Here is a 23,795-nt window from a genome sequence, read left to right as displayed (position 1 = left end):
TCGCAGGCTATCCCCTCTTCAGTCTACCATGAATGCTGCTGCCAGAATCATTCACTTTACTAACCGTTCCATATCTGCCATCCCTACCAATTCCTTCACTGGCTTCCCATTGCCCAACGAATAAAGTTCAAAACATTAACAATAACATATAAAGCCATTTATAACTCTGCCCCAAATTACATCACCAATCTTGTCTCCAAATATCCCTCAAACCGTCCTCTCCGCTCCTCACACAACCTCCTGCTCTCTAGCTCCCTTGTCTCATCCTCCCATGCTCATCTCCAGGACTTCTCCAGAGCCTCCCCCATCCTCTGGAACTTTCTACCCCAATCTATCAGACTATCGCCTACTCTGACAACTTTTAGGTGATCTCTTCAGGGAAGCCTATCTAATGATGGAATCTTCTATTCCTTCTACCAGTCCATCCCCCACAGTTATTACCTTTTGTACCACCAGCCCCTCCCTCTTAGATTGTAAGCTCCAAGGAGCAGGGCCCTCCTAACCCTCTTGTATTGAACTGCATCATTGCTGTATTGTCTTTCTTTATATTGTAAAGCGCTGAGCAAACTGTTGGCGCTATATAAACCCTGTATAATATATACATATATAGAGTTTTATTTTTTTACACAAATCACAGATTAATGGAATGCACTTTCAGGCTAAGTGGACACTGTTACATGTGGTTGTGGGTGCAGGACTGTGTGCAAATTGCACCTATTCCTGCACCCACAACCAACTGCAGCCAAAACGTGCTGCTCTTTTGCAGACGCGCAGGGCTGTCATTTGTTCTTAATGGAACACACACAAATCAGAAAAACCAGATCATTTTCACCTGTAGAACAATTTTGCACCTTGCAATTTCCCTGCGGCTGCAGTTTTAAAAAGGTGCAGGGACCCTTTTCCTGCATTTAACATGGGTAAAGCAGCTCATTCAAATGAATGGGCTGCTGTATCCGTGCAAATGGGAGCCACGCATGGATGCGAACCTAGCGTCATAGACTGAAATACTTACTGATCTGGTGGCTTCCAGCTGTAAACCATTTCTCATAAGATTGGACTCATAGGCTTGTCGTTTTTTCTAGAATAAAAAGAAAATGTCATTGAATAACAGGAAAAGTGAAGAGTTATTGTATGTGTACAGACATTTGCCATTTTTTTCAGTAGAAGGCAATACAAAACAGGAGCAACAAGACACATTCTGCGATTATGAATTCTCCCCTCAGGCCCCTTACAGCAGCATTTCCCTTCAACTTCATAGAGCAAACAAAAACCAAACAGATCATCCTGGCTATAAAGCAGTCAATTTAGGCCAGGGTTAATTTTGATGTCAAATTTCGATTTGGTTTTAGTCATAGTTTTGAATTAAATGCCATTTTAGTCTGAGTTGACGAAAATCTACAGTTTCATAAACAAATAAAAATATTGCTTTTTGACAAATAGAAGTGCAACTTTAAGTCCGGGTTCATAATTTGCGGTGTGGGACACTGCATGTAATTCATACAGAAATCGCATCACATTCCAGTATGAATTACATGCGAATGTCTGTACGGTGCAATTTGAGCCATACATTTTGCATCACACAAGGTACAGGACCCTTTTTTAAATCTGCACCTGAATCGCATCACATGCAGGTTCTTACCCATGCGATGCGATTTCTGGCAATCGCATTGTGTTTTGCGATCTGTTTCAGGGGTGTCATTAATTTACCAATGACAACCACACCAGACTGCATGAACGTCATGCACTTGCAATATTGTTGCGGGAAAACGCACAGGAATCACAGCATTCCCCGCACCGCATTGGTGTGAACCTGGGCTAAAATGTAAAAACTAAAAAAAATCCCAAAAAACTGTAAACCCTATTGGCTATAATGCCATTGCATGTAATACCCGAACATAAAAGATTTAACGGTTCTCCATTAATAATGAATTCAAGCATCAAGTAACATCTTTATCATTATAAATAAAGTTTCGTAAACAAACAAGAATATGGCTTTTTGGCCACTGTTACGTTTGACATCAAATTTCTATTTATTTTTAGTCATAGTCTTTTGACTAAAATACCATTTTAGTTTTAGTCATATTTTAGTCATCTGAATTGAAACTGAATTTTATTTTCGTTTAGTTTTCGTCACTGAAAACATGCAGCTGACGAAAACCATGACGAAAATATTTTTGTCGACAAAATTAACATTGATTTGGGCTATACTGGCTTTTAGCCGAACAGAATGCAATGGTGATCACACTCTGCTTCTGGAGCAACTGTAACTCCAGGTGTTGGCCTGGTCAGTGCAGACAAACACACATCCCTTGTGTGCCCACACACCTGCCGCTCCCTGCCATCACATCATGCTCCGTAGGTTGGAGCCCTGAACCATGGACCGCCATTATACTAGAAGGGTTATACACCCCTGCACAATCAGGATGCTGTTTGCCAGTAAAATACAGAATCAGGGTTGGAAGTATCTTTCTACCCAAGACTCTACAAAGCCCCTTGGCTCCAGAACCAATACCAGGATTTACCAATCCTACAGAAAACTGTCTTGCCAGTTCGCTCCCAATGGGACACATACCCCGGTGCCCCTCAAGCTGCATGAAGTAAGAACCCTGGGTGATTCCAAATACTTATAACACCCCTGATGACGTCACTCTCGCAGCACAGCACTCTGAAGGGTGAAAGGCTCTGAGCTTGGTGCACGTTTAGGAGACATTCATTTTACTGACAGGTAAGCTTAAAATATACTTTTTTGGCATTTACCTTGTTCTGTGTAATTAGATGAAAAGCACATTACATGAAAAAACCTCAAAAAAATACTCCTTCCCCAAAGACCATTATGGTACCGTAGACACAGGATCATATGTGCTAGCTAGGTTAAATGTTCACATGATTTTCTGGTTCAATCATTTTTATTAGAACATACAGCATATCAATACAACTGGTCGCCCACACAGGGGTATAAGGCAAAAAACAGATGACAAGCTGGGCGATGGCTACAACAACATTGTTTACAAGAGATATATTGACAGTGCAGTCTTGTGACTTCAAGCCATAGGCCTGCTTAAATTACCCAGGATCTAATACCTGGGGGCTCAATATAATAAGTGTGGAAAACCACAAAAATCAATGTTTCATTTTTGTTTAATAAAATAAAACAGAATAGGGAAATACAGAGATAGAAGAGGGCAGAAGGAAGTGGACAGGAGGAAAAAGGGCAGGGGAAGGGGATGGTGATAGTTTCTGTAGTCCTGGGTAGAAGTCAAGACTTCAGAAATACCCAAACCTAATAGGGATAAGGTAGGAAAGGCGTAGGTCCATCAAGGGCTCCATATTTTCAAGAATTTGGCATGAGAATCATGTAAAATACTGGACATTTTTTCATGTAACATTAGGGTTCTCAGATTGATTTTCACCATTTGAAAGGACACTGATGGTTTCTCCCATGCCTTGGCGATGACATATTAGCGGCTATGAACAGATAGGTTGGTGAGATAATTTCTGTTGGTAAGAGAATAAGCTCTGGATCAGACAATGTAACAGGGCCAGTTTAGCTTCCTTGGGGACAGGGATGTGTGGAGTATAGGACCCTGGACCAGAACCCTCCATCATCATTCTCAGAGTTCGAACTTGCAATGCGGGCAGGGATCCAGTACCACCTTGAGAACTTTATATGCAGCTTCCATTGTGGTCGTGTTAAAGGAACAATGAGAGATAGAAGACCAGGCTTTATTCCAATTCTCCAGTTCAATGGGAGATCCCAGGTCTCTCTCCCAGCTAGACTTGTAAGAAATGGATGAGAGAGAATCTACAGTATTCAGAGGAGTAAATGAGAGTAATAGTGCCTGAGGCTCCTGGGGAGTGCCGACAGATGTGTTTGAAGGCCGTGGTCTGATAATGGAACATGGAGTTGCGTCTCAGAGAAAATACCCAATGGCGGAATTGGACATAACGAAAAAACTGTGTTGGTGGTGCGCCATAAGCCTAGCAAATAGAGAGCCAAGAGAGGAAGGTATGTGAGGTGAGGAAGTGTCGAACCTGGGTGAAGCCATGGGTTGAGCACCAACTATACGTTATCAGCTGCTCAAGACCTGGAGGAAAGAGGATTGTGGAGCAGCAGTAAAAGGGGTAGAAAAAGGGGCATGAGGTTAGCAGAATGGCAGACTGAATCCAAGACCTTCAGGCTATATAGCATTAAAGGGCTAAGTGAAGGGGGGGTGAAGCCTATGAAGAAGCCATAGCAGAGCCATCACAGAGAGAGGTACGCAGTTGGGGATTTCCAGAAGTACCAACAAGGGGACATCCGTGGTAGCATGAAGCAGGGTAAGTTGAGCAATTTGTACAGCTCTATAATACTTTGCCATATTAGGGACCCCCAGGGCTCCTCTGAGCCCGTGTGTGTACAGTGTGAAGCGAGGAGAGGATGGGGAGTTTATAAGCCCAATTATTCACATGATTTTCAACATGTACTTAACTACACTCATTCGTTTACCCTAGACCATGCAAACAGATGCACAGTACTGTAGACTGCCAAACATTATCCAATATTAGGTGGCCACTACTGCCAATCTGCTGAAAATGCTAGCTGTCTGGCTTTGGTACTTTCTTTTCACCGATACAGAAAAAGTAGACCGATCAGGAAAGTCAGGAATCCTGATCTCTACAGATAGTCTTGGATACTATTGGAGAAGGCCATGACAGTCAGGGCATAATAGCCAGACAATTAGCATTTCCAGAAAGAAAAGTTGGCAATAGCAGCCTCAGTGTTCTTCTCAGGAATGGTTTCCTTCAAGGCGTACAAATACCATCTTTTCAGTTTGCTTTGGGTAGAGAAAGAAAATACCACAGCATTTCAGCAGCCAGAAGTTGTTCAGTAAATATTAGAATACGTAAGCAAACCAGTCTGTCCTGATCTTCCATACAGGTGTTTTGTGTTGCAAATGACAGAATGCCGACACTGCTTCACACATCGCAGCCAGCAAACAATGCTATGATACAGGTATAGAAAGGATGACTGTTGGTTTATAATGTCACCGCAATACAGTTACTAAACATTCTAGTTTCCAAGGTCTTAAGGGTATGGCAGGGAGAAAAAAAATATATATATGCAATTTTCCATAGTGTATCCGTTTAACCCTATTACTGCCAGCCCCTCCTTTTGCACACGTTAAAATGCACGCTTTAGGCCTTAAGATTACTTAAAACTTCCAAAACATTATATACTGTATTTCTGAACCAGGTCATTTTTTGATATTCGGCACTGTGCTATATTAACTGACAATTGTGCAGTCATGCAACACCGTCCCCAAATTAAATTTATAAAAAAATTTTCACACAAATAAAGCCAAAAAAAAAAAATTTTAAAAAGGAAAAAACTTTTCTTTTTTTAATTTCTGCTATAAAACATATTCAATAAAAAAAATAAAACATCAAATTTCATCACAAATTTAGGCCAATATGTATTCTGCTACATATTTTTGGTAAAAAAAAAAAAAAACCTCTCAGTAAGCGTATAAATTGGTTTGTGTGAAAGTTATAGTGTCTACCAACTATGGTATACATACTGGAATTTTTTTTTTTATACTAGTAATGGCGGTGATCAACGACTTATAACAATTATTTCAAATTGTGTCCTATTAGAATAATACGCACATGCACCCCTGATTAATGCTACAAGTAGGGGTGCCAACATGGGTGGTGCAGATATGGTCAATCTTGGTCACTATCAGGAAGCTGGTCCAGAACAATGATGTGCAGCTAACGCTAGATTGCATGTATGTAGCAAGGATGTGGCTGAAAAAGGCTGGAGAAGCGCAGCACTGAAATGCCAAATAGCATGAAAAAAGTGAATTGTATGAAGAGAAACAAACATGACAGTTGATGATACACCATGCTTTAGTAAATTGAACTTCAGTATATTAGATCCAATTTAATGACCACTCAAAAGAGCACTGCTAGGGCAGGCCAACCATAGTGATGTAATATGAAAAAAAAAAAAAAAAACACAACATAAAGAAAATGTTGCTAAGAGGCTGCAACAACACACAGCCTGACAACAGCAAAAAACCAATACAATCAATTCACACAAAAAGCATAAATGAAGAAGAGAGGTCTGGAGTGAATACACAGTGGCTACATGGTTAGCACTTCTGCCTGGCAGTACTAGGGTCGTCGGTTTGTATCCCAACCACGGCACCACCAGGCTGGAGTTTGCATGTTCTCCCTGTGCCTGCGTGGGTTTCCTCCGGGTACTCCAGTTTCCTCCCACACTCCAAAGACATGCTGGTAGGTGAATTGGATCCTGTCTAAATTGGCCCTAGTATGTGTATGTATGAATGTGAGTTAGGGACGTTAGACTGTATGCCCCTTGAGGGTTAGGGACTGATGTGAATGTACAATATATATGTAAAGCGCTGCGTAAATTGACTGCGCTATATAAGTACCTGAAATAAATAAAATACGGATATATAATGTGCATTACCAGTTTGTACAATAACATTAAACTTGTGCAATTTTTTTACATTGTAGTAGTGTCAGTAGGTAACCTGTAGTGTCAGTAGGTAACCTTCAGTGTGTTCATACATGCGCTGTAAACAAGTCAAAAGTTATTCTATGCCTCTAGGCATCCAGCAACTGAAAAGACAGGTAATGTACAGAAACCTAAAGCTGTGCCAAGGAACTTTAACATCTCTAGGAATAACAAACGTTCTAAACCGGATTTGATTTTGTCATCATATGATGTGACAGTTAACGGGTTAGTGTATCTTTACTAAAAATGTCCTAATCAGATAAGGGAGGCTTGCAGATACAAACAAGCTGTGCAGCTCTGACAAAAGTTGAATAATGCACTTGCTGTAAGTGTAGGCCATTCACACACCTCTCAAACCCTAGCAGAAAAAATCCTCGAGATGGTGTCCCCCATCCTGCTTTGTTGCTAGGAGGTTGCTAAAATGCTCCTGCCCAATACTGCTTGCCCCCACCATCACAGAAGCAAGCCTAGTAACAAGGCAAGATGAGGGGGCACCATTTCTAGGAGTTTTTCCTGCTAGTGTCAGAGAGGTACCTAAATTGCCAACACAGATAGCAAGGGCATTATGCAACTTTAATCAAAGCTGCACAGTTTGTTTTTATCTACAGGTGCCCCTTACCTGTGTAGGCAGTTTTTGGTAAAGGTGAACTAACTCTAAAGCTTTCTTGATTTTCTTCTTCAGTTATTAAAATGCCACTACCATTAGGATCAGCACATGACCTTTTGATGGTAGGAAAATTTATCCAGCTAGGCTTCAGAAGGTACAAAAATGGCCTACACCTATAGCAAGTGCAGCATTCAACTTTAGTCAAAATCGCACAGTTGTTTATCTACACACACCCCCTACCTGGTAAAGGCAAACTAACCCTTTAACCACTTGCCTACTGGGCACCTATACCCCCTTCCTGCCCAGGCCACTTTTCAGCTTTCAGCGCTGTCGCACTTTGAATGACAATTGCGCGGTCATGCAACATTGTACTCATGACATTTTTTTTCACACAAATAGAGCTTTTTTTGGTGGTATTTAATTGCCGCTGGGTGTTTTATTTTTTGCGCTATAAACAAAAAAAAGAGCAAGAAATTTGAAAAAAAAAAAAAGTTTTTTTTGTATCTATTATAAAAGTTTGCAAACAGGTAATTTTTCTCCTTCACTGATGTGCATTGATGAGGCTGCGCTAATAGGCAGCACTGATGGGCACAGATAGGCAGCACTGATGGGCACTGATGAGGTGGCACAGATAGGCAGTACTGATGGGCACTGATAGGAGGCCCTGATAGGTGGAACTGATGGGCACAGGTGGGTGGCACTGCAGGGCACAGGTGGGTAGCACAGGTGGGCAGCACTGCTGGGCACTGATTATCAGTGCCCAGATGATCAGTGCCAATCCCTTTGCTGACAACTGCTGGTTCTCAGCAGTACTTTCCTCATGCTGTGACAGCATGAGGAAAGTACAGCCGAGAAGCGGCAACTGTATTTACTCAGTGATCGGTGTCATTGGATACAGCTGATCACGTGGTAAAAGACCACCGTGATTGGCCGTTTACCGTACCCCGTGATCAGCTGTGTCCGTAAGACACAGCGATCATCGATGGCACTGGGGGCGCACAGGGGGGCGGGTTCTGGATTGACATCCATGGACGTCATCCCAGGATTCCACAACCATGCTGTAGCCGTCCTTCGGCTATAGTGCGGTTGGGAACTGGTTAAAGCAGGGGTCTCCAAACTTTCTAAGCAAAGGGCCAGTCTACTGTCCTTCAGACTTTAGGGGAGCTGGACTGTGGCCAGTGGGAGTACAAAATGCCCCAATATTAGTGGGCATAAGCAACACACCATCACTGGTTTGAATGGAAGGAATAATACCCCATTGTTGGTATCAATGGGAAGGATAGTGCCCCATCGATGCGGTTAGTGGAAGGAATAGTGCACAATAGATGGGGTCAGTGGGATGGGAGGAATAGTGCCCCAAGGACCAGGTAAAAGCAAGCCAAGTGCCACATCTGGCCCCCAGGCCGTAGTTTGGAGATCACTTCTTTAAAGATTTCTTGATCAATTATGAAAATGTAGCTACCATTAGCATCAGCACATAACCTTTATATTAGGGGATTTCTAAAAATCATAGCATATTGACCCTGCCGTAATTTGGCTGCATTTTCCAAGCTATCACCTGAGTTTTTTTAGGCCTTTAGAATACATTGGCATAATTAGGAAATGCAAAATATAAAGAATTTACAAAAATTTCTCCATTGAATTACGGACACTGTGGTGGAGATTTAATAAAACCGGTGAACACAGAATCTGGTGCAGCTGTGCATAGTAACCAATCTGTTTCTAGGTTTCATTGTCAAAGCTTAAACCAGAACTTCACCCCTAAAGGGAAGTTCCGCTTTTTTGTCTATTCCCCCCTCCTGTAACATTTGAGCACTTTTTTGGGGGGGAAGCAGATACCTTGTTTTGATAGGTACCCGCTCCCCACTTCCACCCAGATTGCCTAGGCGATCTGAAAGGAAGTTCACCCCCCACTCTCTGCTCGCAGCTTCTTGGGACATATTACAAGTCCCTATGCACAGTGTGCCACAAGGGGTCACAGCCGGCTTCCCACAGGTAGCATGGTGGTGCCGGGAACCCAAAGACTGGTGAAGAATCGGCCCTGGTGAGGAGAGCACTGGATCCCTGGACTGCTGACCTTTAATATTTTGGCAAGGGAAGTGAAGATCCTCTTTAACTGAGCAAGCTGAAATCTAGAACATAATGCTGACTAGTGACTACCTCTCTCACACTGCTCTACGCATTGCCAGGTATCTAATTAAAACACATTATCACATTATGGATGCAGCCAGCCAGAATAGCTCTAACTCCTAGGTTGTTCCTTGGTGTACAAACGCCCATTCAGTTAATAGCACTCTGCCATCTTCACACTCCAGAAGTTGGCAGAGAACCAAGCACATCCATAAAGCACATTACCATGTTTTAGAAATGTGCAGTTTGTGTGTTTCTTTTTTAATTTTTTAAAGTTGCAGTTTTAACTGCAGTACAGCCACAACGCTGCTTTTTTTAATCAGCCCCCAGATGCTCAGTTGGTATTTTGAGGATAAAAACTGTGCAAAATATTTTTTCAAATCACATTAAGACAAAAGAGAAATGGCAAAGTTCAAATGGAAGTTGTGCGTTTTTTCGTAAACACAACATATTAAAACCCCAATGCAAAGGAGCAATGGCATTTACACAAGTACGTAAAGCCATGCACATCTATGGACGGCTGTATGTGCCCCCTGCTGCTCCCGAGGCATGGAAAAACACCAGGAGTTGTATGCTAGAGCTCCCTTGTGCCTGAAACACCCATGTGCTACGGATATGAAAACTACATTTAAAGTCTTCATTAATAGGTCTCTTAGAGGTCTATTTTAAAATCAGCGATATAACCCTCCTAGAAGTGTCCTGGAAGTTATGAGTTATGAAAACTTTGCCAGAGGCTTTAGCATTTGAAAGCGTAAAGTTTGGCGTTATCTGCTGGAGGAGTATGAAACTTCTTTTGCAGGAAGCAATCTTTTTTGTTGTTTGTGGGAAAGCATCAGAACGGCTTTAAAGTGTTACTAAACACAGGACCCTGCATTCACTATATCTGGTCTCTCACAGTACACACAACATGGAAATGCAATTATTTTAGTAATATAAAACTGCTAAATACCTTTTCTCATCAGCAGTTAGAGCAGCCTTGTGACTTCTATCAGTGTCCAGCAGAGCACTGGTTAAAGCTTCTAGGAGGAGTTTTCATTCTCCCCTTATCGTCCGATGAGGCTGCATGACCCCTGACCCTCTGTCTGGCTAGTACTGATTGGCCCTGTGCTGATCACATGCACCCTCTTAAAGAAAAAAATCTCTAGCAATATACAACAAACTGAGCATGTGCTGCTTGCCCCCAAGGCTGTTCTATCAGCGGATGGACTAGAGACAGTAGAAGAAGGGGAGGTTCAGAGAAGACAGGATCAAACAGCTTTTTTTACACAATTTGGATGTACTAGGGACAGTAGAAGAAGGGGGATCAGAGAAGACAGGATCAAACAGCCTTTTTACAAAATGCGGATGGACTAGAGACAGTAGAAGAAGGGGAGGATCAGGGAAGACAGGATCAAACAGCCTTTTTACACAATGCGGATGGACTAAGGACAGTAGAAGAAGGGGAGGATCAGAGAAGACAGGATCAAAAAGTTTTTTCATACACAATGCGGATGGACTAGGGACAGTAGAAGAAGGGGAGGATCAGAGAAGACAGGATCAAACAGCCTTTTTACACAATGCGGATGGACTAAGGACAGTAGAAGAAGGGGAGGATCAGAGAAGACAGGATCAAACAGCTTTTTTACACAATGTGGATGGACTAGGGACAGTAGAAGAAGGGGGGATCAGAGAAGACAGGATCAAACAGCCTTTTTACACAATGCGGATGGACTAGGGACAGTAGAAGAAGGGGAGGATCAGAGAAGACAGGATCAAACAGCCATTTTAGTACAATGCGGATGGACTAGGGACAGTAGAAGAAGGGGAGGATCCGAGAAGACAGGATCACACAGCCTTTTTACACAATGTGGAGGGACTAGGGAAAGTAGAAGGGGAGGATCAGAGAAGACAGGATCAAACAGTTTTTTATACACAATGCGGATGGACTAGGGACAGTAGAAGAAGGGGGATCAGAGAAGACAGGATCAAACAGCCTTTTTATACAATGCGGACGGACTAGGGACAGAAGAAGAAGGGGAGGATCAGAGAAGACAGGATCAAACAGCCTTTTTACAAAATGCGGATGGACTAAGGACAGTAGAAGAAGGGGAGGATCAGAGAAGACAGGATCAAACAGCCTTTTTACACAATGTGGAGGGACTAGGGACAGTAGAAGAAGGGGAGGATCAGAGAAGACAGGATCAAACCGTTTTTTATACACAATGCGGATGGACTAGGGACAGTAGAAGAAGGGGGATCAGAGAAGACAGGATCAAACAGCCTTTTTATACAATGCGGACGGACTAGGGACAGAAGAAGAAGGGGAGGATCAGAGAAGACAGGATCAAACAGCCTTTTTACATAATGCGGATGGACTAAGGACAGTAGAAGAAGGGGAGGATCAGAGAAGACAGGATCAAACAGCTTTTTTACACAATGTGGATGGACTAGGGACAGTAGAAGAAGGGGGGATCAGAGAAGACAGGATCACACAGCCTTTTTACACAATGCGGATGGACTAGGAACAGTAGAAGAAGGGGGGATCAGAGAAGACAGGATCAAACAGCCTTTTTACACAATGCGGATGGACTAGGAACAGTAGAAGAAGGGGGGGATCAGAGAAGACAGGATCAAACAGCCATTTTAGTACAATGCGAATGGACTAGGGACAGTAGAAGAAGGGGCGGATCAGAGAAGACGGGATCAAACAGCCTTTTTACACAATGCAGAGGATTAACCCCTTAGGTTCCACAGTGAGTACAACAAGCATGCTTTACTGCATATTCAGACTGATTTTATGGTTGTGGGTTTAGTAACACTTTAAATGCTTGGACATTTCTAATAAACACGTCATATGCTAACTGTTGCCATTGTTTTGGAGGACACCCAAAATGATCACAACTCCGTCGGAATCCAACGCTACAAGTGGCATGTCATAGTCAGCCTGAAAACAGGCCACTTCTCAGCTGTTGCCAAGTGTACAGTGACATTGACTCATGATCTGAAACTGTGCGGCACCCATAGCCTGGAGAACCCAGCCTGGGTCATGCAGAACATAAAAATGAAGGGGTTATAGTGTAAACCACATTGCTTTGTATTTTTAATTAATCATTTGGAAATGCTACTGTTGTGGTTACAGAAGATTGATAGGAATGATATATTTGGGATGTCCATATAACAATAAATAGCGGCCTGCAAAATGTGGGATACAGTGAATCAAAGCTCCAGAGACAGCGGCAGCTGGTGGCGACATCGTTTTCGCTTCATTTGGTAGTAAAGACACAACCCTGTGGCAGGCATAATTATACTCCTGAGACATGAAGCAACAGCAACAAAACTCCCAGCAGCATTCCACTCTACACCACAAAACAGCACAACCGTATCATTACAGAGCTAAACATACTCATGCTGAGCCACCACATCTTTCGGTGAGAACGTTTTCTCAGGTTATGAGAAAGCAGATTCTGGACAGAATTCATCTTCCACTAGAAGAAAATTAAAGACTATGAATTGTTACATGGTTCAAACAAAAACTTACAAAAGGCCTCCAAAAATCCTTTTAGTATGTATATTTTTTAGGAGTAGACCCTTTAAAGTAAGCCTTTAATCAGAGAACTGCAGGAGGTGCCTTTTCTGTCCTTTTGAAAAGGCTAGTTGCCTGCCTTGTATGCCGACTCACTGGCTTGGAACCAGTATGCAGATTCAGAAGAATGTAGCAGTGTCAAAAGTCCTTAATGCCTTACTTATTCTGCATTACTGACTCAAAATATTGAAGCAAGAAGGTCAGCACAACAGCCAAACAAATAACATTTTTTGAGGGACAGGTTTACATTCTTCATAGCAATGTCTTTTTGAGTTCTCCAGTATGGCTTTGACAAGTCTAATAGAACAAAGGAATATAACACAGGACTCATGTATGGGTACTTCTCTTCCTTAGCATTTTACAGCACACTATGTCTGAAAAAAAGTATCTTGCTTTGTGTGGTTGTGCTGGGTGTCATCAACTTGTAATCGTAAGGGTGTAACAAGCAATTGGGTCCTGGACTGAATATTAGTAGTAATTGTAGTCCTCCTGTGGTAAGGAATTCAGGTGAAAGCATATATTAATTATATTAAGTGCCAAGACTACACCAGATATTTTTCATAACCAAAAGAAAATCACAATATAGTTCTACCCTATAGGTCAAAGTGTAACAATTTTTGTTAAAGAGGCCCTGTTGTCACCAGCTAAGAAAAGTTGCAGATACAAAACACAGAAAAGTAGATCATTGTAAAATGGAGCATTTTTTCCTAAACCAAGGGTCTCCAAACCTTCTAAACAAAGGGCCAGTTAACTGTTTAATTGTCCTTCAGACCTTGGGGGGGGGGGGGGGAGATACAGATTGTGGCTAGTAGGATAAGAAAATGCCCTGGTGTCAATGGGTGTAAATATTGCCCCATCATTGGTGTCCGTGGGAGGAATTGTTCCCCATCATTGTTGTCAGTGGGAGAAATGGTGCCCCATCACTGGAGTCAGTGGGAGAATTGGTGCCCCATCACTGATGTCAGTGGGAGAAATGGTGCCCCATCATTGATGTCAGTGGGGGGAATGGTGCCTCATAATTGTTGACAGTGGGAGAAATGGTGCCCCATCATTGTTGTCAATAGGAGAAATGGTGTCCCATCACTGGAGTCAGTGGGAGAAATGGTGCCCCATCACTGGAGTCAGTGGGAGAAATGGTGCCCCATCATTGATGTCAGTGGGGGAATGGTGCCTCATCACTGATGTCAGTGGGGGGGAATGGTGCCTCATCATTGTTGTCAGTGAGAGGAACAGTGCCTCAGGGGCCGGATAAAGACAATCAAATGGCCATATATACATATAAAGTGCAGTGCTTAACAGAAACAATTGGTGAGACAAAATTATAATAATAAACAAAGGAAATGTCAATCTAGAGTTGTCAAAAATAATGGAAAGTCCCCAAAAGACGTGATAAGCAGGAAAATCCAAGGATAGCTGATGTGTCACCAACCAATCACATAAAAGGCTTACCAAAGAGATATGACCCCCTGTATGATAACCCAGAAAACTGGAAAGCCGGACACTCCTCTGGATCCCCAAGGGAGAAGCGCCAAAGATCCTCCAAGCAATGATCCTAAATAGGGAAGCTAAACCACTCCAGATGGGACCCAAATAGGTATTAGGAGACATGCAAGAGAAGAATGCTCCACATATTGTAAAACCAATAGAACAACGCTTATTTGCAAAATGGTTACACACTCACATCAAAGAGTATAACCATTTTTCAAATAAACGTTGTTGCTGGTTTCAAATAATCATTGCTTGGAGGATCTTTGGCGTTTCTTCCTTGGGGATCCAGGTGTGTCCGGCTTCCAGTTTTCTGGGTTATCATACAGCAAAGCGTGACTGACCACTCTTAACAGGGGGTCATATCTCTCTGGTAAGCCTTTTATGTGAGTGGTTGGTGATACATCAGTTATCCTTGGATTTTCCTGTTCATCGTGTCCTTTGGGGACTTTCCTTTATTTTTGACAGTTCTAGATGGACATTTCCTTTTATTATTATTTATTATTTATAATTTAGTCTCACCAATTGTTTTCTGATAAACGCTGAACTTTATATGTATACTGTTATATTGCCTGGTACCGGAGTGTAGTGTTCAGTTGCTATATATTTGCATTTTCATCTTACTTTTAGATTTATATATATTTTGAATCAAATATTGCAAAGCGCTGAGCAAACTGTTGGCGCTATATAAATCCTGTATAATAATAATAATAATAATAAAATGGCCATATCTGGCCTGAGGGCTGCAGTTTGGAGACGTTTCTTCTAAACCAGATTTTTATTCGGTTGCAATATGCCTTTGAACTTGCTAGCAAATTAGAACTCTTCTGGAAGAGTCAATTACTTAGCACAGCCACAGTTCTCCCTCCCTACTTCCTTGTCGTAGTACTATGTTGTTCTGGGAGAGTCCAATTACTGTCTGTGCTAACTCAGCTCCTCCACCTTTTACTTTCCTACATATCCTTTTATGTAACTGCCAGGGAAGAAGCAATGGGGAATACTAAAGATTGTCAATTGAGTGCTGACATCACATCCAAAATGGTGTCACCCAGCAGCAGTTCTAGGTCTTTTGGATGTCTACACAACGGAGGCTTTACAGGAAAATACAATGCATAAAATACACACCAGCCACTTTATTAGGTACACCTGTTAAATTGCTTGCTAACACAAATTGCTAATCAGCCATACACGTAACAGCAACTCAATGCATACAGTATACACATGAACGCAGCATGGTTGTTGGTGCCAGACAGGCTGGTCTGAATATTTCAAAAACTGCTGGTCTACTGGAATTTTCACGCACAATCATCTCTAGAGTTTACGGAGAATGGTCAGAAAAAGAGAAAATATCAAGTGAGCGGCAGTTGTGTGGATGAAAATGCCTGGTTGATGTCAGAGGTCAGAGAAGAATGGGCAGACTGGTTCGGGATGATAGATAGGCAACAGTAACTCATGTCAATATAGACCAAAATCTCTGAGGAATGTTTTCAGCACCTTGTTGAATCTATGCCACATCGAAGTAAGGTAGTTCTGAAGGCAAAAGGGGGTCCAACCTGGTACTAGCAAGGTGTACCTATTAAAGTGGCTGGTGAGTGTATAATCTTATAGGAAGATTATTAAGATTGCAGACTCCAAAATGGATGCCCCAACCCCACCAACCCATTGTCACCAGTTTTTTAAATTCATGCTGATAACTCCATGGAATAATGATCCCTTTGCATACTGACTTTACTTTCTGATTTTCCTGAGAAGTAACGATAATTATACCAATTCTTTTCATGTGCTTTCATTTTAAAAACATTTAAAGTGGTTGTAAAGGCTAAAGGTTTTTTACCTTCACGCATTCTATGCATGAAGGTAAACAACTTCTCTGTGCAGCATCTCACCCAACCCCCCTAATACTCACCTAAGCCCTCTCGATCCAGTGATGTGCAACCGAGTCTTGGCTAACCTAGGACTCCCTCTTCTCATTGGCTGAGACAGAAGCAGGAGCCATTGGCTCCCATTGCTGTCAATCACAGTTAGTGAGCCCATGAGAAGAGACAGGAGGCAGGGCTGAGCCGCTGCTCCGTGTGTGAATGGACACATGGAGCAGTGGTTGCCCCCATAGCAAGCTGCTTGCTGTGGGGGCACCCGACAGGAGGGAGGAGCCAGGAGAGCCTGCGGGAGACCCAAGAAGAGGAGGATCCGGGCTGCTCTGTGCAAAGCCACTGCACACAGCAGGTAAGTATAGACATGTTTGTTAGTTTTTCTTTAAAAAAATATGCCTTGAGAATCACTTTAATAATTTATCACCTATAACCATTTAGCATAGTTGCACTTAGGCACATATCTGTCTGGACCAATCATCATCCATAACTCACTATTGCTGTAGCATATACCAGAAATGTTGTTAAAAAGTTTTTATAGAATGCCTAAATAATGTATCCTTGGCAGGTAACTAATCTCCACCACTCAAATCCATGAGCTGCATATATTTTACAGGTTACTGGTTTGTGGGCCAAATCCCATTAAAGATTACATCATGCACAAAACAGCCAAGCAAAGCTTTTACATTTACAAAATAGGATACAGTATAATGGTGTGGAAGATTCAAACAGTATATACATTTCTTTGGATGCCATAATGTACACCAATACATTTATATAATTCTATGATTATACCAAATCACAGCAAACGTTTGATGCGCACTCAGTTTTGTTTTTTAAATTTTTAGATAGAATATGGGGAGTGCTAGAACCTCTGCCTGGGGTCATTTACCCTCTCTATTTTTCTGGTAACCACTGTCACAAAAACCACAAGTGAGGGAAAATCTTAAACTCTGGGTTGTCACTTTAACAAGAATGAAGAGAAAATCTTCAAAATGGGACACTTGTCCTAATAACTACTGTGTTCACACCAGGATTCACATGCTGTTCTGTGTGGTGCGATTTCAACCCCCTCATTTTGAATGGGCTGATTCACACCACACAGCATCAAAAGTAGTGCATGCAGTACTTTTGGAAACTCACTATAACTGCAGTTCTTCTGTACCATGGAATCCAGTACAGGCAAAAGCACTGTTTGTGACTTCCGTTTGGGGTGTCACTAGCTTAATATTGGCACCTGTTGCAGATCACAACTGCAGTGCGTTTTAAACACTGGGCGGGAAACGCACGCGATACAAGGGTTTCCTGCATCACATCCTGGTGTCAACCGGCCCTAAAAGAGATTTCCATTACCACAGAAAGATTTTTCACTTCTTGCGTCTCAAGATGGAAGTAAAAGGAAAAAGTGTCCCCTGTGGATACAGACAGTATAATGCTTTTCACGGGGGTTTTAAACATTTCAGCCACTATCCTAAACAAAATAATAATAATTTTAGATATACACACTACTAAAACCCGCAGTATCTAAAGTTTTCCTCTACACAGTGCAAGATTTTTTTTCTATAAAATGGAAATTTTTTTTTCTGGAAACCTATGTGGAAAAAAACACCCTCCTAACGTTAGTCACTGGTGGGATTGTTAAAACTGAAAGAATCCCATAAATATGACTCACAGCATATGAAAAATAAAAACTGGAATAGTCTGAGCCTATGTTACACATGTTATCTGAGGAGTATCATGCAGAACACTTAAAGTAAGTTTTTATGCCATTTCCAGATGTAGGAATTCCCTGATCACTGATGGGATTTTTGGTTTGCTAATCACAGATGTCGGCATGACATGAATCAGGAATAAAAAGTGTCATATTTGTTAAAGGCCAACTAGAGTGTACCAAGGAGGGAGGTGTAAAAAAAGCCTTTGGTAACACTTTTTTTTTTTTTTTAGGGAAAAGACAGTGATCCATTGAGTCTGCCTTTTTTTCCTACATGTTTTGTTTCAGTATGGATCTACAGTGCATCCAGAAAGTATTCACAGCGCTTAACTTTTGCCATATTTTGTTTTGTTACAGCTTTATTCAGGCCCAGACTGTGCCTGCCAGCACTAGGGGTTGGCATATACGGACAGATCTCCCACAGAGCTGAAGGAGATGAGGGGGGGGGCGCTGGAGATGAGGGAGGGGGCAGCTGGAGGAGATAAGGGAGGGGGCAGCTGGAGGAGATGAGGGAGGGGGCAGCTGGAGGAGATGAGGGAGGGGGCCGCTGGAGGAGATGGGGGGGGGGGGGAAGACGCTGGAGATGAGGTGGGTGCCGCTGGAGGAGATGAGGTGGGTGCCGCTGGAGGAGATGAGGGGGGGGTGGCGCTGGAGGAGATGAGGGGGGAGGGCTGCTGGAGGAGATGGGGGAGGGTCTGCTGGAGGAGATGAGGGAGGGGGCTGCTGGAAGAGATGAGGGAGGGGGCTGCTGGAAGAGATGAGGGAGGGGGCTGCTGGAAGAGATGAGGGAGGGGGCTGCTGGAAGAGATGAGGGAGGGGGCTGCTGGAAGAGATGAGGGAGGGGGCTGCTGGAGGAGATGAGGGAGGGGGCTGCTGGAAGAGATGAGGGAGGGGGCTGCTGGAAGAGATGAGGGAGGGGGCTGTTGGAAGAGATTAGGGAGGGGGCTGCTGGAAGAGATGAGGGAGGGGGCTGTTGGAAGAGATGAGGGAGGGGGCTGTTGGAAGAGATTAGGGAGGGGGCTGCTGGAATAGATGAGGGAGGGGGCTGCTGGAAGAGATGAGTGAGAGGGGGGGCGGTAGCGGGAGGAGCATACAGGAGTCGACCGCTTGCAGGACATTGATAGGAGAGGTGGCTGGGTGGCACATAGAGGAACTGAGAAATGCACCGGTCCTCTATGTGCTGCCCAGACGCCTCTCCTATCCAGGTGGCCCTGGCTCACCGAGCAAATGCCCGGTGTGCCCTGTGGCCAGTCCGGGCCTGGCCTTACTCCAAAATATATTAAATTAATTTTTTCCTCCTGGTGGTTCCAAACTTCTTCCATTTATGGATGATGGAGGCCACTGTGCTCATTAGGACCTTCGATGCTGAAGAAATTTTTCTGTACCCTTCCCCAGATCTGTGCCTAGATTCAATCCTCTCTTGAAGGTCTACGGACAATTCCTTGGTCTTCATGGCTTGGTTTGTGCTCTGATATGCACTGCTAACTGTGAGGCCTAAAATAGACAGGTTTATGCTTTTTCTAATCATATCTAATCAATTGAATTTCCCACAGGTGGACTCCAATCAAGTTGTGGAAACATCTTAAGGATGATCAGTGGGAACAGGATGCACCAGAGCTCAATTTTGAGTGCCATGGCAAAGGCTGTGAATACTTATGTACATGTGTTTTTTAATTTTTTTTATTTTTAATAAATTGCAAAGATTTCAAAACAAACTTCTTTCACGTTGGCATCATGGGATATTGTTTGTTGAATGTTGAGGAAAAACATGACTTTAATCCATTTTGGAATGAGGCTTTAACATAACAAAATGTGGCAAAAGTTAAGCGCTGTGAATACTTTCTGGATGCACTGTATGTTTATCCCAAGCATGTCTGAAACAACTTACAGATGATTTACTGCCTTTGCTGGAAGTCTATTCCAAGCATCCACTACCCTTATAGTAAAATAATACTTTCTAAAGATCAGTTAGTTTAAGGTCATGTCCCTGTGTTCTCGATCTTGGTTTCATATTGAAAATCCTGCACTCTTGAACCTTATTCACCCCTTTGATGTATTTAAAGGTTTCAGTCATGTCATGTCATTTCAATATTAAGTTCCTGAGGTCTCTCTTGATATCTTTTATCTCTAAGACCTTTTACCATTTTTGTTACCCATCTCTAAACTAGTTCTATCTTCTCAATAAATTTTTCTAAGGGAGGTCTCCAGAACTGGACACAGTGGGGATTATTTACTAAAGATGGAGTGTATTAGGTGCACTTCTGCATAGAAACCAATCAGCTTCCAGGTTTTATTGCCAAAGTTTAAGTGAATAAGCTGAACTTAGAAGCTGATTGGCTACCATGCACAGCTGCATCAGATTTTGAGTGAACCAGTTTTAGTAAATCTACTCCAGTAATCTCAAATATCTCTAAAGATCTATATAAGAGAATCAGGACCTCCTTCCTCCTCCTGGTGACCCTCTAGTGATGCATCCTAGAATTCTATTCACTTTCCCCACTACCTGGTCACACGGTTTGCTCATTTTGCAATCACCTGAAATAAGTACCCCCAAATATTTTCCCCCAAGACAAGCTAAGCTTTTACTGAATCATCAGTATACATCATGCAAGTCACCCATTGCCAGACCATGCTCCTCCTCCAATGACACATTCTTCCAGAGACCCTAGGACCCTTTAACTTGGTGTACTTAAATATGCAATACTGAGCTCACATTGTACCTCGCTTTCTCCTAATTCACCTTTAGTGAATGTAAGCTTCCAACATATTTACTGGCTATTAGTAAGTGTGGGAGAGGCTGAACCAAAGCTTGACTCTCTGGGTGTTGGCTGATATGTGATCCGTGTTACGTCACGCAAGATTCTGACATTTTTATTTTTTTATTTTTTACGTACCCCAAATAGTCAAGAGTTCTGATACACAGTTCTCTATGAATCCAACAAAATGAATCTTAAAACATACCCGCTGTTTCAGATACATATTTTTCTTTGCGGTCTTGGTTTGCTCCTTCAGACTCTCATCTTCGTATACTAGAACATAATCAATACGTCTTTGATCATCGTTGAAATATAATGATTCAAAGTTCTGATTAAATTCAACCTAGAATTATGAAAACAAAAACATTTCATCAGAAAAGTTGCAGTAAACGCTCTATAAAATATACAGAAAAATACAATAGATTTATACACACACATGCAAAAGTATTTGTTTAGATTGGTAGCTTTTAGCACTTTATAGATTAGGTCCTAGAGAATATGCAGGCCGACATCTAGCATAGATGCCATACTTCAAGAGTGAGACGAACGCATGTACACATTGTACATTACTAACATTGTACATAGACCTATACATGCACATTTGTAAGTCGGCCAACATTTTGGAGTATATACAGGCAGACATATGCAGATGTGACTGCCATTCTTTTTTCAGCTATGAAATTATACAGATGTTTAAGTACATCCTTGTACGTGAGATGCTTATTTATATATCCATATCTGTGGCAAACATCCGCATATGATACACCAAGCCACCAAGCCTATTTTTCATATATGTTGTGGTGCATTAACCACAAACATAAGTGACAGCAAGATTTTTCATTTCCAATTATTGTTTATTACAAATTGTGATTGGAAGTTTTATCATATCAAAGCACAAAGAGAGGAACATCCATTTCTTGATCTCTTCCGTGACTAATAAAGCTGGAAGTGATGATGATTTTGTCACTTTTTTGTGATTTTTGTTTCAGAGCTGGCTGCAGCCAGAGAAGCAGCTAATGAAGCACAATCCATGCTTGATTAGCTGCACTGCAGGGCAGGGGAGACCATGGGTATCTGATAGACCTTTCACCTGCCGAAAGTAATCACACAGGGGGCTTTAAACCCCCTTGTGATCGCAATAACGAAAGTTAAAAAAATAAAAACATAAAAAAGTGTAAAAAAAAAAAAAGTTAAGAAAAATAATAAAAAAAATGAAAAGCACCTCCACCTTCCCCGACACATACATGCACATGCAAGCGTGCATGTAGATCTTGCAAGTGTATCACACATGTGAGGTATCGCAGCGAGTGAGAGCAATAATTCTAGGGCCCTCCTTCATGATTAACTCTACACTGATAACCTGCAAAGGCTTTTAAAGCATCACCTATGCAACATTTTAGGTATCATAGCTTGTCGCCCTTTCACGGGGGCATGTCATTTTGAATCTTGACAAGTTTGGTATCTATGTATTCACCGCAACATCATATTTTACCAAAAACTGGACACTATATCGGGTTTGTGTGCAAGAAAAAAAAAATTTATAATATTTGAGAGTTCTAGGTATATTTCTAAAAAAAAAAATACTGATTTTAACTGTGTGAAAAATTTGAAAATTGCCAGAGACAGCAGGTGGTTAAAGTGGTTCAAAAGGCTTAAAGTTTTTCAAATTCATGCATTCTATGCCTGAAGGTAAAAAACCTTCTGTGTGTAGCATCCCTCCCAGCCTCCCCTAATACTCACCTAAGCCCCCTCTCGATCGAGTGATGTGCACGGGAGTTTCGGCTATTCCGGGACTCCCTCTTCTCATTGGCTGAGACAGAAGCAGGAGCCATTGGCTCCCACTGCTGTCAAACACAGCTATTGAGCCAATGAGAAGAGAGTGGGATGGGGCCGAGCCACAGCTCCATGTGTGAATGGACACTTGGAGAAGTGGGTGCCCCCATAGCAAGCTGCTTGTTGTGAGGGCACCCGACAGGAAAAAGGGGCCAGGAAAGCCTGCGGGGCACCCGAGAAGAGGTGGATCTGGGCTGCTCTGTGTATATCACTCTGTAAGCACAACAGTATCACTAGCAGCCATCCAGTTCCTGCCCATTATCTGAACTGAAGTAGTCAGCTCTCACAGTGGGGTTTTCACAGTCCTGTACTTCAGAAAGTATAGAGCAGTGGAAAGTGTAATAAATCATTACACAGCCTTTCTGAGTCCTATTCAAAAATATTGGCTGGAGTATCTTCTGAGAAGAAACCTGTCAGGATACAAATATTGGAGCTGCCATTGCTGGCCGCCTTCTGAAGGTTCATACTTATCCTTGCTTTACATCTTAGTCATCCAATAAACCAAGTAGTGAAGCAAGGATGAAGATGACAGCTCTGTCGCTTGTACCTTTAAGATATGGTGTTTTCTGACAGGTTCCTCTTTTTAATGACGTTCTAGATACAGTCACTATGTTCTACCACTTGTTCTATAATTTGTGTAAAGCAGTGTACCAATGATAAAAAAAAAAAAAACAGGAAGTCTGCAAAGGGTTGGGAAAGTGTTCCCTTCCTGACCTATACCAAGTAAAAATAACTCTGGACTAGTCAATTTCAGGAACAGGAAAGCTGTAAAATGCTAGCAACTTTGCTGAGCTTAAGGAAGAGCTCAGTGTAAAATAGGACTGTCAAGTATTGAAAAACCCCTTACATTTTACTTGTTTGCTTATATAGGATATTTGTTATATTTTGAAGAAATAATTAGAGGGTGTTTGTGTTTTATCAACATTTTAATTAAATGATACTCTAAAAATGTATGAATTTCTTAAAATGTAGGTAAAACGTTAAGTCCCGGTTTACATGCTATGACTTATGCAAACTTGCAACTCTTAGAACCACATGACAAGTCATTCATTTCAATAGGTGCCATCTTAATCAATGTGACAGCATCTAAAAAGGTTCCTACACTACATTTCTGCGACTTTGGTGTGACTTAAGTGCCATAGACTGCCATGTCAAATCACAAAAGTTGCAAACAAGTTACACCACTTTGTGGCTGCAGCAGTGTGAACCAAGTATAAAGCAACTCTGCATAATCTATGGCCTGCTTTAGGGTTTAATGACAACTTTCATTCCTTTTATCACGGATGAAAGAAAAGAATATAGCTCAATTTCTCCATCAAC

General features: G+C 42.1%; 1 protein-coding gene across 1 annotated transcript in view; it reads right to left on the bottom strand.

The window, feature by feature from the left end:
* Window positions 1-23,795, bottom strand: part of ANO6 (anoctamin 6) — a 138,651-nt gene that overhangs the window by 62,737 nt on the left and 52,119 nt on the right. The window contains exons 3-4 of the mRNA XM_089674012.1: window positions 20,848-20,985; window positions 1,013-1,078 (exon numbers count right to left, since the gene is read on the bottom strand). Coding sequence (XP_089530138.1) covers window positions 1,013-1,078; window positions 20,848-20,985 — 204 coding nt within the window. The remainder of the gene's footprint in view (window positions 1-1,012; window positions 1,079-20,847; window positions 20,986-23,795) is intronic.

The sequence above is a fragment of the Staurois parvus genome, unplaced genomic scaffold (assembly GCF_062004578.1).
Source record: "Staurois parvus isolate SC_StPar_1 unplaced genomic scaffold, SC_StPar_1.0 ptg000147l, whole genome shotgun sequence".
Lineage (NCBI taxonomy): Eukaryota > Metazoa > Chordata > Amphibia > Anura > Ranidae > Staurois > Staurois parvus.
This window is presented reverse-complemented; position numbering and strand designations above follow the sequence as displayed.